Below are 11,194 nucleotides of genomic sequence, written 5' to 3'. Positions count from 1 at the left end.
CTGCTCTACCAGGGAGCTCTGTCCATACTTTACTTAGGGCATATGTTGAAAGTAAAGGCAGTATTGCCTCATAAACAATTGATTTTAAGACCCTCGTGCCAGACTCATTAGTTTGCAAACAACACGAGTCTTTACTGCTTATAAGAGTAGGGCCTAGTACAACAGACACTTGTATTTCTGTATTTTATTGTACTTAATCTAAAAAATAGTGTGATCCTACTCAGTCTTATCCAGAAGTGAAAGTCATATATTCTATTAAAAAGAAAACAGGAAATAAAATAAAGGGAGAAAAGTTAAGGAGAAAATTTGAACCTTCTTCTGGAGTGAGTGCAAAAGAGCCTGATATGGTCAGTTACGAAAAATACATCTTCGGAGTGCAATGTAAAAGTAACTTGAGCTTCTTTTCAGGGTTGGTAACTGCTGAAATAGTCTCCTTGCATAGGCACTGTTGACAGGAGTGTTTCAATCCCCAAGGCAGCATTTCTGGCATGAGAAAGTTACTAAAATACCACTGAGTTTTATCACATTGATGCACAAGAGTTGTCCTGGTACTGTAATCAACATAGCCACAATTAGCACCTCTTCATTCTGCAGAGCTGGTCTTCAAGCTAAGGCTAGAGCCTTAGCTCAGAGGTTTGGGTAGTTCTGGCTATTGTTCAGTGGGGAGTCAGGGAATCTCTGTGTTGGGGGTAGAAAAGCATGTAGTGTGTAGATCAGCAAGCTGGCCTGGTCATGGGGTTTAGGAGTGTGTGGTCCACCATCAGCACAGGAGCTGCTTTTTCTCTCCCCGCAGTCAGTGGACGGAAGGAGGAAATATGGGTTTAAAAGGGGAATTTTCACTGCTGAGTTGGATAGTTCAACAGCTCAAAAGTATCATCCACAACCTGCCAGAGGCAGTTTTCAAGTGGGAAGTCATTGTCCACCAGGTTGACCAAATAGTAGTTGTCGTGGATGTACTGGATGATCATGCGAGAGGGTGACTCCTCTTCATAGAGCTTGGCCCACTGCTCGATCCACAGTGCAAAGGCCTCATCCTGCCAAGGAAAAAAAATGTTGGTAGTGGTGTAATGCATACGTTAGAGCTGTATTTTCATATTCCTACATTTAGGACAACCAGTGTCACACATGCATGGCCAGTCTGTGGCTTGTTTCTTCTCAGTGAAAACAGCAAGAGCTGAGCAAGGAGCCTCATGCTTTCCAGTCAGTGGGAAGTGCCCAGAACTGAATGGAGACACGTTTGCAGTAAAATGGCTCAATACTGCCCCTGTGTGTGTAAGAGGGGAGGGAGAGCTACTGCCCAGAGCTCTGGGGCCCAGTACAGTGACAGTGGTAGCTCCCAAGTCCCCTGGTACTAGGTGTCTGTGAAGAGCTCTTGCCAGAGCAAAGTTCCTATTATGTTGAGGGAGCAGGAGCAGCAATATCTGGACCTCTGCAAGCTAATATCACAACAGTACTCGATTGTAAGAAGTGTCACAGGCTAAAAACAAACCGGACACTGAACTTCCAGGGCATCACAGCAATGTATCCAGCAGGAGGCAGGACTCACCTTCCAGGAGAGGAAGCTTACAGGATCCACTACAGTGGGCTGGATGATCTCTCTGCCTGGGAAGATGCCCCAGGTGACAGCATTGGGTTGCAGATCTGGAGCATTGGTGATATTCTGGCCCTGCCAAAGGAAGGAAAAATCTTTCTGAAGCAACTGCTGCTGGAGGGATTAAGTGAGTTAGAACAAGTGCATTTACCCTCTCCTTGTAAGAGATCAGACAGCTGCTGCACATCACAGCTGACTTGCTTCACTTTCCCTTCCCTTCATCAGCCTTCCTGTCCCACTCTTCATAATGATACCTGAATCTTTGATATTTGCTTCACTCCCAAGGTGGTGAAAGGAAAGCGCTCGGTAAACAACAGCCTACCTTGACATTGACAATGTGGTAGTTCACTCGCAACTCATACTTCTTCAGCACTTTGAGCAGTGCCGTGACGATCTCACTGGAGGTGAAGAACTCTAGGTATGCCTATAGGGAGGGAAGGGAAGGGCAAAGAAATTAAGAGCCTTTACTCATGGCAGGGATGGGATGCACATGGGCAATCAGGTGGACAGTTGTAGACTGGGCTGCTTGGAAGCCAGGCAGCTTAAGACTTGTATGTCCATTTCCAGAAACATGTACTATAGAGGATGCTTCAAAGGGCAGAGCAAATTAGTAGAGAGCTGGGGGGAATAAATAAAAAAATTAGGGAGAGCAGAGGTAACGGCTCAGGAGCAGCCAGCTCAGGAAAGCTACAATCTTCCTGGGTTTTGCCCACGTAAGCAGGCAGGGTGGAATAAGCTCCAGGGAATGTAACCACAACTGCTGTGCCTGGGAAGCAGTCTGGGCCAGATGGAGTAGAGTGCTTGGAAGAGGCCTGAGCTCAGCCTCTGTTCTGTATGGGACCCGGTGAACAGCAGCGTCCAGGCAAGGCAGCCCAGTCTGGTGGGAGCAGGTCAGGGGAGTCAGCTGGGCTCTCCCAAGCACTCTCCATTCCCTGTCTTCATATTTTGTTCACAGTTCTGCCTGTGTGCTTATACAACTAAATTCTGTACTTCATCTACCGCTGCTCTGTGCTTGGCTGCTCCCAACAACTGTTCCCCCTCCCCCATTTCCTGGCTATTGTGTGAGATGATGGATTTCCCCTCACCTCAGGGGAATTTTTTCCTTTGAAAGCATAACTGCATTTGCCATCTGCTGGTCTCTTGGCTTTAGCGGTTTGGATCCCTTTTGAACAAGTCTGCTTTGTTTCCTAATATGAGCCACTTGCCTGGCATTCACCTTGATGGGAGATTCCTATCACAGCCATTAGTGGCAAGACTCTAGGGCCTGAAAAAGCATCACGGTAGGAGGCAGGCATGGGAGATAAGACTGCTGGCAGGCCAGATGAGGAACCTGGTAGCTGTCTGACCAGCACAGCATTAGTGGTGTGGGGTGGGTGCAATTGGTGGAGAACTCTGCCTTAAAGAAGGACAAATAGGCTAATTTTTAAATGCCCAGTTATTACCATGAGAAGCTGGATGGTAGACATACTACCATGAAAAACCTGGGTGCTTTCTGCATCACTGAATAGGATCAGATGCAGTGGGCGGGCATGTATTTGCATCTAAAGTTTCATAGCCCTGCTCTAGAAAGAAGTTACCAATAACTACTTGCTGAGAGTAAAACCAAGAAACTCTATGTGTGTTCAATAGATGTTTTGAGGTAGGGGAAAACAGCTATGAAGCCAGCCATAGAGATGACATAATCTGTCTCCCAAGATACCAGAGGAGCTTTGCCTCATCTCAGCAAGCAGGCATTAAGATAAGGAGCAGGCAGAAGGATTATATGGGTGAAAGCCTAGGACCTCCCTACCTAAGAGACCAAACTGGGTCATAACTCTGCTGCTTGGCCCAGAGTAGCGCAGTACCTTTTGGAAGACATAACCGCCACTGGGCCCCCAGCCTACAATGGGGTCTGTGGATGGTTTGCCATTGATGTTTGGCTGGGAGTTGATGGTCAGGATTCCTCGTCTGTTAACCTTCTCCAGCTGCTCCTTCAGAAGGTTGGTTTCAGTAGCAAGAGGATCATCGTTCCAGGGCATGCACGTAACCTACCATGAGGAGAAAGGATGGGTCACAATGGATTTAACAACACTTTCATTACCATCTGGATGTTGAAGGAACTCAGAAGTGCCCTAATGGTCTCAAGCACACCTACTTCTGGGCAGAATTCACAGGTTTGGTTCAAGGGGCAGGATATCCTCAACTCTAAGAATGACTGCTGAAATCCATCAGTTCTGGTCCTGTCATACTGTAGCATCTTTCCTTTTATGTTGAGCCCTAGCTTTGGCTGTTGGGTTACCTTCGGCCACCATTTCAGCAAGTGCTTTTGGATAGGGAAGTGCCAATTCTTATTCAGAACAATGTGGTATCAGGAGCAAGAGGAAATGCACACTATTGTCTGTGCCACACTGCCCATCCCTTCCTGCGCCATCACTCACCTTGTGCCCATTTTTGTTGGGTTCTCCAGTGATGTAACATGTGAATACCTCAAAGACGCTTTCCTCACCAGTCAGCTCTTCTCCCCACATCTTCAGAAGCTCCTCCCGGGGAGACTTGCTCTTCAGGTAGAAGAGGTAATAGTCCTTCAGTTCCCCAAAGGCTGGAGAGGAGGAGTTACCCCTGTAAGGGGAACAGACACAGGATCATCAGGCCACTGAGGAAGATGAGCTGATTTGGTAATGCAGGAAGAGAAGTATCCAACAAAATCTACCAAGAGACCAAAAGCTTCAACATCCTGGTGCCATTCTCCTCACCTCATTCAAACCCAAGCAAGCGGGGACCACTTTGTTAAGAAGCCACCTGTTCCATCAAGCCCAGGACACCCACTAAATGACGGAGACCAACTGTGGAGCAGGCTTTCATACCACACCTCTACTGCACTGCCATTGCAGGCTGACAGCTTACCATCGGCCATTGGGGAAATCATCCCATTCTTGAGTTCGATAGATGTAACTCTTTGGCCTAGAGGCCCAGAAGATTGGCCGAACATCTTCAACTCTTCTCTTGGGGTGAGCGCTGACTGCCCAGGGCAGAGGCCGCCTGCATGGGAGGAGCAGATGTTAACACAGCTGACTTTCCACTGCAGGCTGGAAGCCTCTCCCCTGGAGAACTTTGTCTCTGGGGAAAGCAAGTAATGGGTGCTGATAAGAGTTTGTCAAGAAGATAGAAAACTCTTTTTCTTCTACGGAAAAATCTTTTCTCACTCAGTTCCCTCACGGGATGCTCGGTAAGTGTCTATTAAATGGTTAAATACAGGACTGACACCCCAAATTGAATGAGTTAAGGGAAAAGCACTGTGTGAAGCTATTTTTAACAATAAGAAAGTACAGCTATCCATTTTCCTTTGCTGCTTCTTGTCTCTGCTGAAGCCTGTGGACTTCCTTTATCAGCTGTAGAGAACCCTAGAAATCCACAGCAGGACCTTACATAACACTTGGCCTGTAAGAGGGATTGTGACAGACCTCAAAAACCCTGTTTCTTCCAAGTGGCAGTTCTAAGAGTTTAGGTTTTTAAAGTTCCAGAACATGCTACTTTTAAAGCCACTTGACTAAAACAAATTCATCCTTCATCTGTCCCCTCTATTCCTCCCAGCTTTTGTCAAGGGATCTGCAGGAAGGGTGAACTTCTAAATGCAGGAAGGTGCTAAAAAAAAAAAAAAAAAAAGCAGAAAAAGCAGCAGAGGAGAGGTGCTAACCATCCATTGCTTGAGCCTCCAGTAGATAGGATGGATGAATGTGAAAGAGGAACTAACAGAAGCCAGCATATTCTGCTCACCTGGGGTCTTCCTTCCATATGCCCAGGCGCTTAAGGACTTCAGTAGTAGCCACTTCCCGATTGAGGGTATAAAAATGGAGCCCATGCACCATGCCACTATCCAGCAGCTCCCGGCACATGGTCACTGCCAGCTCCACCCCATAGTTCCGGATAGCTGCATCGTTGTCCTTGATAGGTTCAATCACATCTTTGATTTCTTGAGGCACTTCCAGCTTGGAGAGCTTCACCAGCTGGCGCAGGGAGTGGTAACCCTGGATGAGGATGCAGGGGATTTTCATTTTTCCAAGGCCCTCTTCTGACATCCCAGTAACACAGGTACTTGATTTCGATTTTGTGGCAGGAGATTTAAAATTGGGGCTCCTGGACTCTACTCCTAGGCCCCATCTCTAGGATGGTAACATAGTCCTGATCATGTCACTTTAGGTGAATTCTTCCCTTTTTGCCTGAGCCCAGCATGCTGACAGTAATGACTAACACCTTAGGACTGGTAGGCCACTGTCCTTTATATCCCTTTTTGCCATATGGGCATGGAAAACATCTTAAGCTTGTTATTACATGCCTACGAATTTAATATGGCAAACCACCTACAGATTTATCACGTTTAGCACTCTCACTTCCCAGAAATTTTGTGGAGGATATTTAGAGACCTCTCTCAGGCCCCGACCCACAAACACCTAACATCCTGGATCCTTATTCCCTCCCAAACCAAAATTACTGGATTTCACCTGTATGGGGAAGATGCCAGGAATAATGGGGCAGGTGATGCCAATGGCTTGACAGTCCTTCATAAACTTAAGGAAGGTTTCCGGTCGGAAGAAAAGCTGTGTAATGATGAAGTCTGCCCCAGCTAAGACTTTCTCCTTCAGATGCCTCAGGTCTGCCTCATAGCTCTCTGCTTCAGGATGACCCTTGGGGTAGCCTTGGAGGGTGAAGGGGGAAAAAAAAAAAAAAAAGTGAAACCCTGGTTGTCAGGTCAACACACTAGAAATAAGAAAGTAGCCAATCTGATTGTGCTGTCACTTACAGCCCAGGTCCAGAGAGGGACTGCTGAGTTGATTTCCCCATCTCAGACCCTACCCCACACTCTGCAATGAAAGACATTTACCTGCCACACAGATGTCAAAGTAATCATCAAATTCATTGCGAATGTGCTTAACCAGGTCAACAGCATAGTTGAAGCCATCTACTTCTTCCTCCCATTCCTCACCGACAGGATCTGAAAAGAGAACAAATCTACAGCTCTCTCCAACTGTTTGATGGACTCAGATCTGCTAGTGCTGTAAAAACCCACTGTCAAAAGACAGACAAGATGAAACCTCCAAGTCTGCAGTTTTACCCATGGGCTGCTTTTGTCTACTCTTGAGCTGGAAGGACTGCTAACAACGGGATCAGGTGAAAAGCAGTCTCAACTTTTAATTCCCACAGCAGAAGGAGCTTCTAAATGATATTTTTCCATTTTTACTCTGGAACTGAACTGAACACAATACCAATACAGCCTCAGCCCTATGCTTCGTAAGACTAAAGGATTCACCTCCACGCAATGCCATGATGTTCTTCAACCCGAGCCGCTTGGCCTTCTGCAGATGCCCTGTGATGTCATCCTTGGTCTGATTGCAGCATGTCATGTGCAGGATGGTCTCCAGGCCACAGTAGTTGACTGCCGTGTTGGCAATAATCATGGAAGAGGTTTCCTTGTCAGATCCTGGGTCCCCAGCGGGGTGCCACGTCACATCAATGAAGAGTGGACCACCTACTCCCATGCGGTCAAACCTATGGATTTTAGAGCTCTGTGAGTCTACCATGTAGCCAACTCCTTTCTCTCTGCCTGGGATATCTTGCTCACTGCTGGAATGCCAGCAACAGACAGAGAGAGCTTGGATGACAGCAGCAGGAGAGACCAAGGAGTTTAGCAAGTGGCCAATGTAAATAAAGTCACCCATTAAAGCTATATGAGGAGAAGCTTACAGTGACTTCGAAGAAGAGGAAACTTAAGTGTTCTCTGTAGAATAAACTTCCTCCCAGCATGCTTTATTAGACTGATACATCTTCTAATAGACAGCAATGCAAGTCCTATTCTTTTTGAGATGGGAGACTATGCTGCGATCCCGTTCTCAGCTTTAACTATGGAGGCCACAAATATGAAAAGATGGACCACATGTCTCAAGTGTGCCAAATAAAACAAAGGCTCCCCTAACTTGTCTCTCTCCTGCTCTGGATTGGAACAGGCCCTTCTGTTTAAAGTAAACCTGGCACTGGCATACAGCAGTTACAAAAAAGAGTTATGAACCTCCCTCTTCTCCTCCAGGTGAGTACATGGTGGCTCCTGGTCTCCTCACTAGTCTCCAGGATAACCTTTAGCTCTGGGGATACCCCTCTCAGAGGCTAAAACTGTAGTCCTCAGTAACAGAGGCACAAACTATAGTGGCTGGATGATTCTGAAAACAAGTGGGAGTCTCTGTTCCAGAGACTTGGACACACTGTCCATCAATTAATATTCTCTGCTCTTAATAGGTACTTTTCTGCTCTGTTGTTCCCCAGCAGTCTGCTTCAGCCCCAGAGCATGACAGTGGGGTTACTCCATATTCACAGAGCATGGGAGAGGGAAAATAGTCTGGCCCCTTCAGTAACCCCACCATGACACTTAACTCTTCAGGGCCTCCAAGGAAGACAAGTTACCTGGTGTCCATTACCCTCCTCAGCAGGAAAGCACAGCCCCATTACCTGCTTCGTCACCTGGAAGGGGAGACAGAGCATGGGGCAGAGCCTGCCTCATTAGCTGTTTCCCAGCCCTCCACCAGAAACTTTATTTCTCCCCTCTCCCACCCTGCAGCCCTCACCTGGAGATGAGATTGACAGCAGCATTGGCTGTGCGTGGAGGGAAGAACTCCAGGGAGAACCACTTGTCTCCAGAGTCCTGCCGTCGACGCATCTTCTCCCGCAGCCGCTCATGACGGTCAGCGTCGAGGACAGGGGTGGAGCAGCGTGAGCTGTCCTTGGAGCTCTCGCTCCCACTACTGCTGCCACCATCAGACTTGGAGCTGGAACTGGCACTGCAGGTATGCTGGGTCTCATTGACCATGGTGAGCTCTCTGGAGGAGAGGAACAGAAGGAGCACAGTGGGTACAAGACAGGACACATCTCAGCAAGGTGCAGTTACTGCTGGGGTGGGCAGCAGATGATGAAAAGGAAGCCTAGGCCAAGACCCAACATAAGTCATCATCAGGGAGTTCCTTTTGCCGGCCCTTGCTGTAAGATGTAGTGGGGGATCTGGTGAAACACAATAAAAAGCATGTGTTTAGATAGCGCTGAGAGAAGTAACACAGCAGATGGCTTCATGCCACTTTGACGCAGCTCTTCTGTGCCTGATGGGTCAAATTTGGCTCTCACAAGAGTCAGGTCAACATCACTTTTGCCTTGACTACAACTTAGTAAGCCATGATACCCATGTGCATCAGGTGAGAGCCTCTTTGATCTTGTGGCCTTGGCCTGGACATGCCAACAGTTTGTTTTTTGTTTTTTGTTTTTTTTTTTTTTTTTTCCCTACAGCAACAGTTTCTTGGACTGTATCCATCTTCAGTTTCCATTCTGTTTGTTCACAAAACCCAGGGCTTCTTTACAGTGTCGGTAGGAGAGGAAGTGCTACTGGAGCACAATGCACAAACTATTCCTATGTCAGAAAAAAAGCGAAGAATCCCCTCTGATCAGGCCATCCCTACAAATACCACCCTTTATTTTGTCTTTGCTGACATGAGAAAGTTGCATTTCTAACCATTAGCCTTCTCCCACAAGACACACCATCTCCACAGACAATTGTCCCCTGCACCAATATCACTGCACACATTCAGTGCTTGCCAGATATGCTGTTCGTGTTCCTTTCCTCAACAATTGGGCCTACTTGGAAACAAGGCCAGCAGAGACCATTCCCTTCTCGCTGCCTTGCAGCGTGATCAGCTGTGCCTGTTTGGTTCCACAGAAAGGAAAACAGCACTGCAAGTCAGTAGTACAAGTAGGTCTAGGATACCCAACTCCACTTAGCTCCCAAAAGTGTTTCACCCTGTGCTTTTAAAATTAGGTGGTGATTACAGATCGTTCAAGAAGAGCTGCCATCAGTTCTGGATCTGTGTTATTTGCTTATGTACCTGCCAAAACTTAAAATTGCCACTGGAAAGCAGCAAGCTGTCTGAGCATTACATAATGTTACAAGACGAAATGGTTGCATGAGCTAGCACACACTTTGTCCTTATCATAAAGTCTGTGGGTTTAGGTCATCCAAGAAGACTTTGAACTCATCTTCTACTGTTTACACTGAGCTGCCAATCAAGCAAAACCCTCTGAGAGAAAGTCTACTTTTACCACCTGGGGACCTCTCCAACTGGCAGGAGATATGAGAAAGGAGCGCAGGCCTTCTGCTGCCAAGAGGAACTGAAAGTCTTAAATCTCTTGTGTACCAACATAGCTGGCCATGGTAAAACTCAGCAGCACAGACCTATTGACAAGTGAAGCAAAAGCAACTGGGTGCACAATAACAGCCTGACTAAGCTCTCTCAAAGGACTTTGCCTGACATCCACGTGGCACTAATCTGGGGAAATAATCTCAAAGCATAGGTTGGTGATCAAGCTAGCAGCACAAAATCATGGGCAGTCAACTCCCAATATGTCACTTCTAGGGAGCATGCCACAGCACCATACGCAAATCAAAGGACCTCTGTTTTCACTCTTTAGATTTCATGCCCATTATGAGGGAAGAGTTCATATATTAATATCTCTATAGGATGAGACTTTCGGTTGAGGAAAGGTCCTTATCTCACTGACAATCTAGAACCACAAATACAGGAGAAAAGCCCCATTTACATTTTGTCTACAGGCAGCATTTGTAGCAGTTTCCTTACCATCAGAAGCATCCCATTTGCTGGCAGAAGCTTGCCATTATTGCAAAGAGAAAAGAGATTTTCTACACAACAAAGCCAGTTGCAAAATAAGACAATCTTAAAACACCCGTCGGCTCCGTGGGGTCAGCGCTCCTGCTCCTCTGCCTCTACCACGCTGAGCTCTGAGCAAAGATCTGCGGCCCAGCACATTGATGCTGATCAGCACGGAGATGCCCGTTTGATGTGATGTTGGCAGTGCTTGTTTGCTTCGCTATAGGGTATTTTTGCTGCTTCCAGGACCGAGCTGACACCCACACACGCAGGCCGGAGGTCTGCATCCTCCTAAGCATAGTTCTACCGCCCGAGCTAACCTGGGCTGCGCAGATGCACGCTTCACACGGGGCGCGCACGCCTGCGAGGGGCTTGTGCAGGGCCTGGGGGGAGCCCGGCACCCCCGCGGGGCTGCTGGGGGTCCCTGCTGCCGGGATGGGGGGGTGCCCCCCTCCGTCGCAGCCGGGCTGGGGGCCAAGCAGGGACGGAATTGCTGCCCGATCGTTCCTTCGACCTCAGCCGAACCCGCCGGGAGCGCGGCTCGGCCCCAAGCAACCCGAGCCGCAGTGCAGCGGCAAGCCGTGGTGGCCAGGCCCGCCGCGGGGTGAGGGGGAGGTTGGGGGGGGGGGTGTGGGTGTGTGTGTTTCCCCAGGCGGCGGGGGCAGGGATCGGGCCCCCCTTCCCGGGGCCCCGCTCACCTCCGGCGCGGTGCTGGGCGCGGCGCAGCGCGGGCGGCCGCATCCCGCGGCCCTTTAAGGCCGGCCGGGGGCGGGGCCGGGTCACGTGGAGCTCCCGCCGTTGTTTTTTTTATTTGTGGTGTTTGGTTTTTTTTTTTTTTTTTTTTTTTTTTTCCCTTCTCCAAGATGGCGGCGCGGCCTCACGTCGCGCCGCGCGGCCGGGGGCGGGGCCAGGCGGCGGGGTCACGCGCGGC

General features: G+C 48.5%; 1 protein-coding gene across 4 annotated transcripts; it reads right to left on the bottom strand.

Moving 5' to 3' along the window:
• Window positions 1–163: 163 nt before the first annotated feature.
• On the bottom strand, window positions 164–11,084 carry MTHFR (methylenetetrahydrofolate reductase). 4 transcript variants are annotated; one of them, XM_042794161.1, is made up of 12 exons: window positions 10,196–11,084; window positions 8,182–8,433; window positions 6,876–7,114; window positions 6,450–6,560; window positions 6,070–6,263; window positions 5,345–5,595; window positions 4,475–4,609; window positions 4,009–4,189; window positions 3,436–3,618; window positions 1,914–2,015; window positions 1,547–1,666; window positions 164–1,034 (listed from the first exon to the last, which is right to left on the bottom strand). In XM_042794161.1, exons 1-12 carry the CDS (start codon window positions 10,243–10,245, stop codon window positions 837–839), a joined length of 2,016 nt encoding a protein of 671 aa, XP_042650095.1. In that variant the 5' UTR covers window positions 10,246–11,084; the 3' UTR covers window positions 164–836. The 4 variants fall into 4 exon arrangements, with proteins under 4 accessions (XP_042650095.1, XP_032863724.2, XP_032863726.1 ...); XM_033007833.2 differs by having other exon boundaries at window positions 165–1,034; window positions 10,962–11,081; XM_033007835.2 differs by lacking the exon at window positions 10,196–11,084 and adding an exon at window positions 8,021–8,077 and having other exon boundaries at window positions 167–1,034; window positions 8,182–8,277.
• Between the last annotated feature and the right edge of the window lie 110 nt (window positions 11,085–11,194).

This window comes from Tyto alba, unplaced genomic scaffold, assembly GCF_018691265.1.
Source record: "Tyto alba isolate M040663 unplaced genomic scaffold, T.alba_DEE_v4.0 Super-Scaffold_20000042, whole genome shotgun sequence".
Taxonomy (NCBI): domain Eukaryota; kingdom Metazoa; phylum Chordata; class Aves; order Strigiformes; family Tytonidae; genus Tyto; species Tyto alba.
Note: the sequence above shows the minus strand (reverse complement) of the source record. Positions and strands in the feature narration are given on the sequence as shown.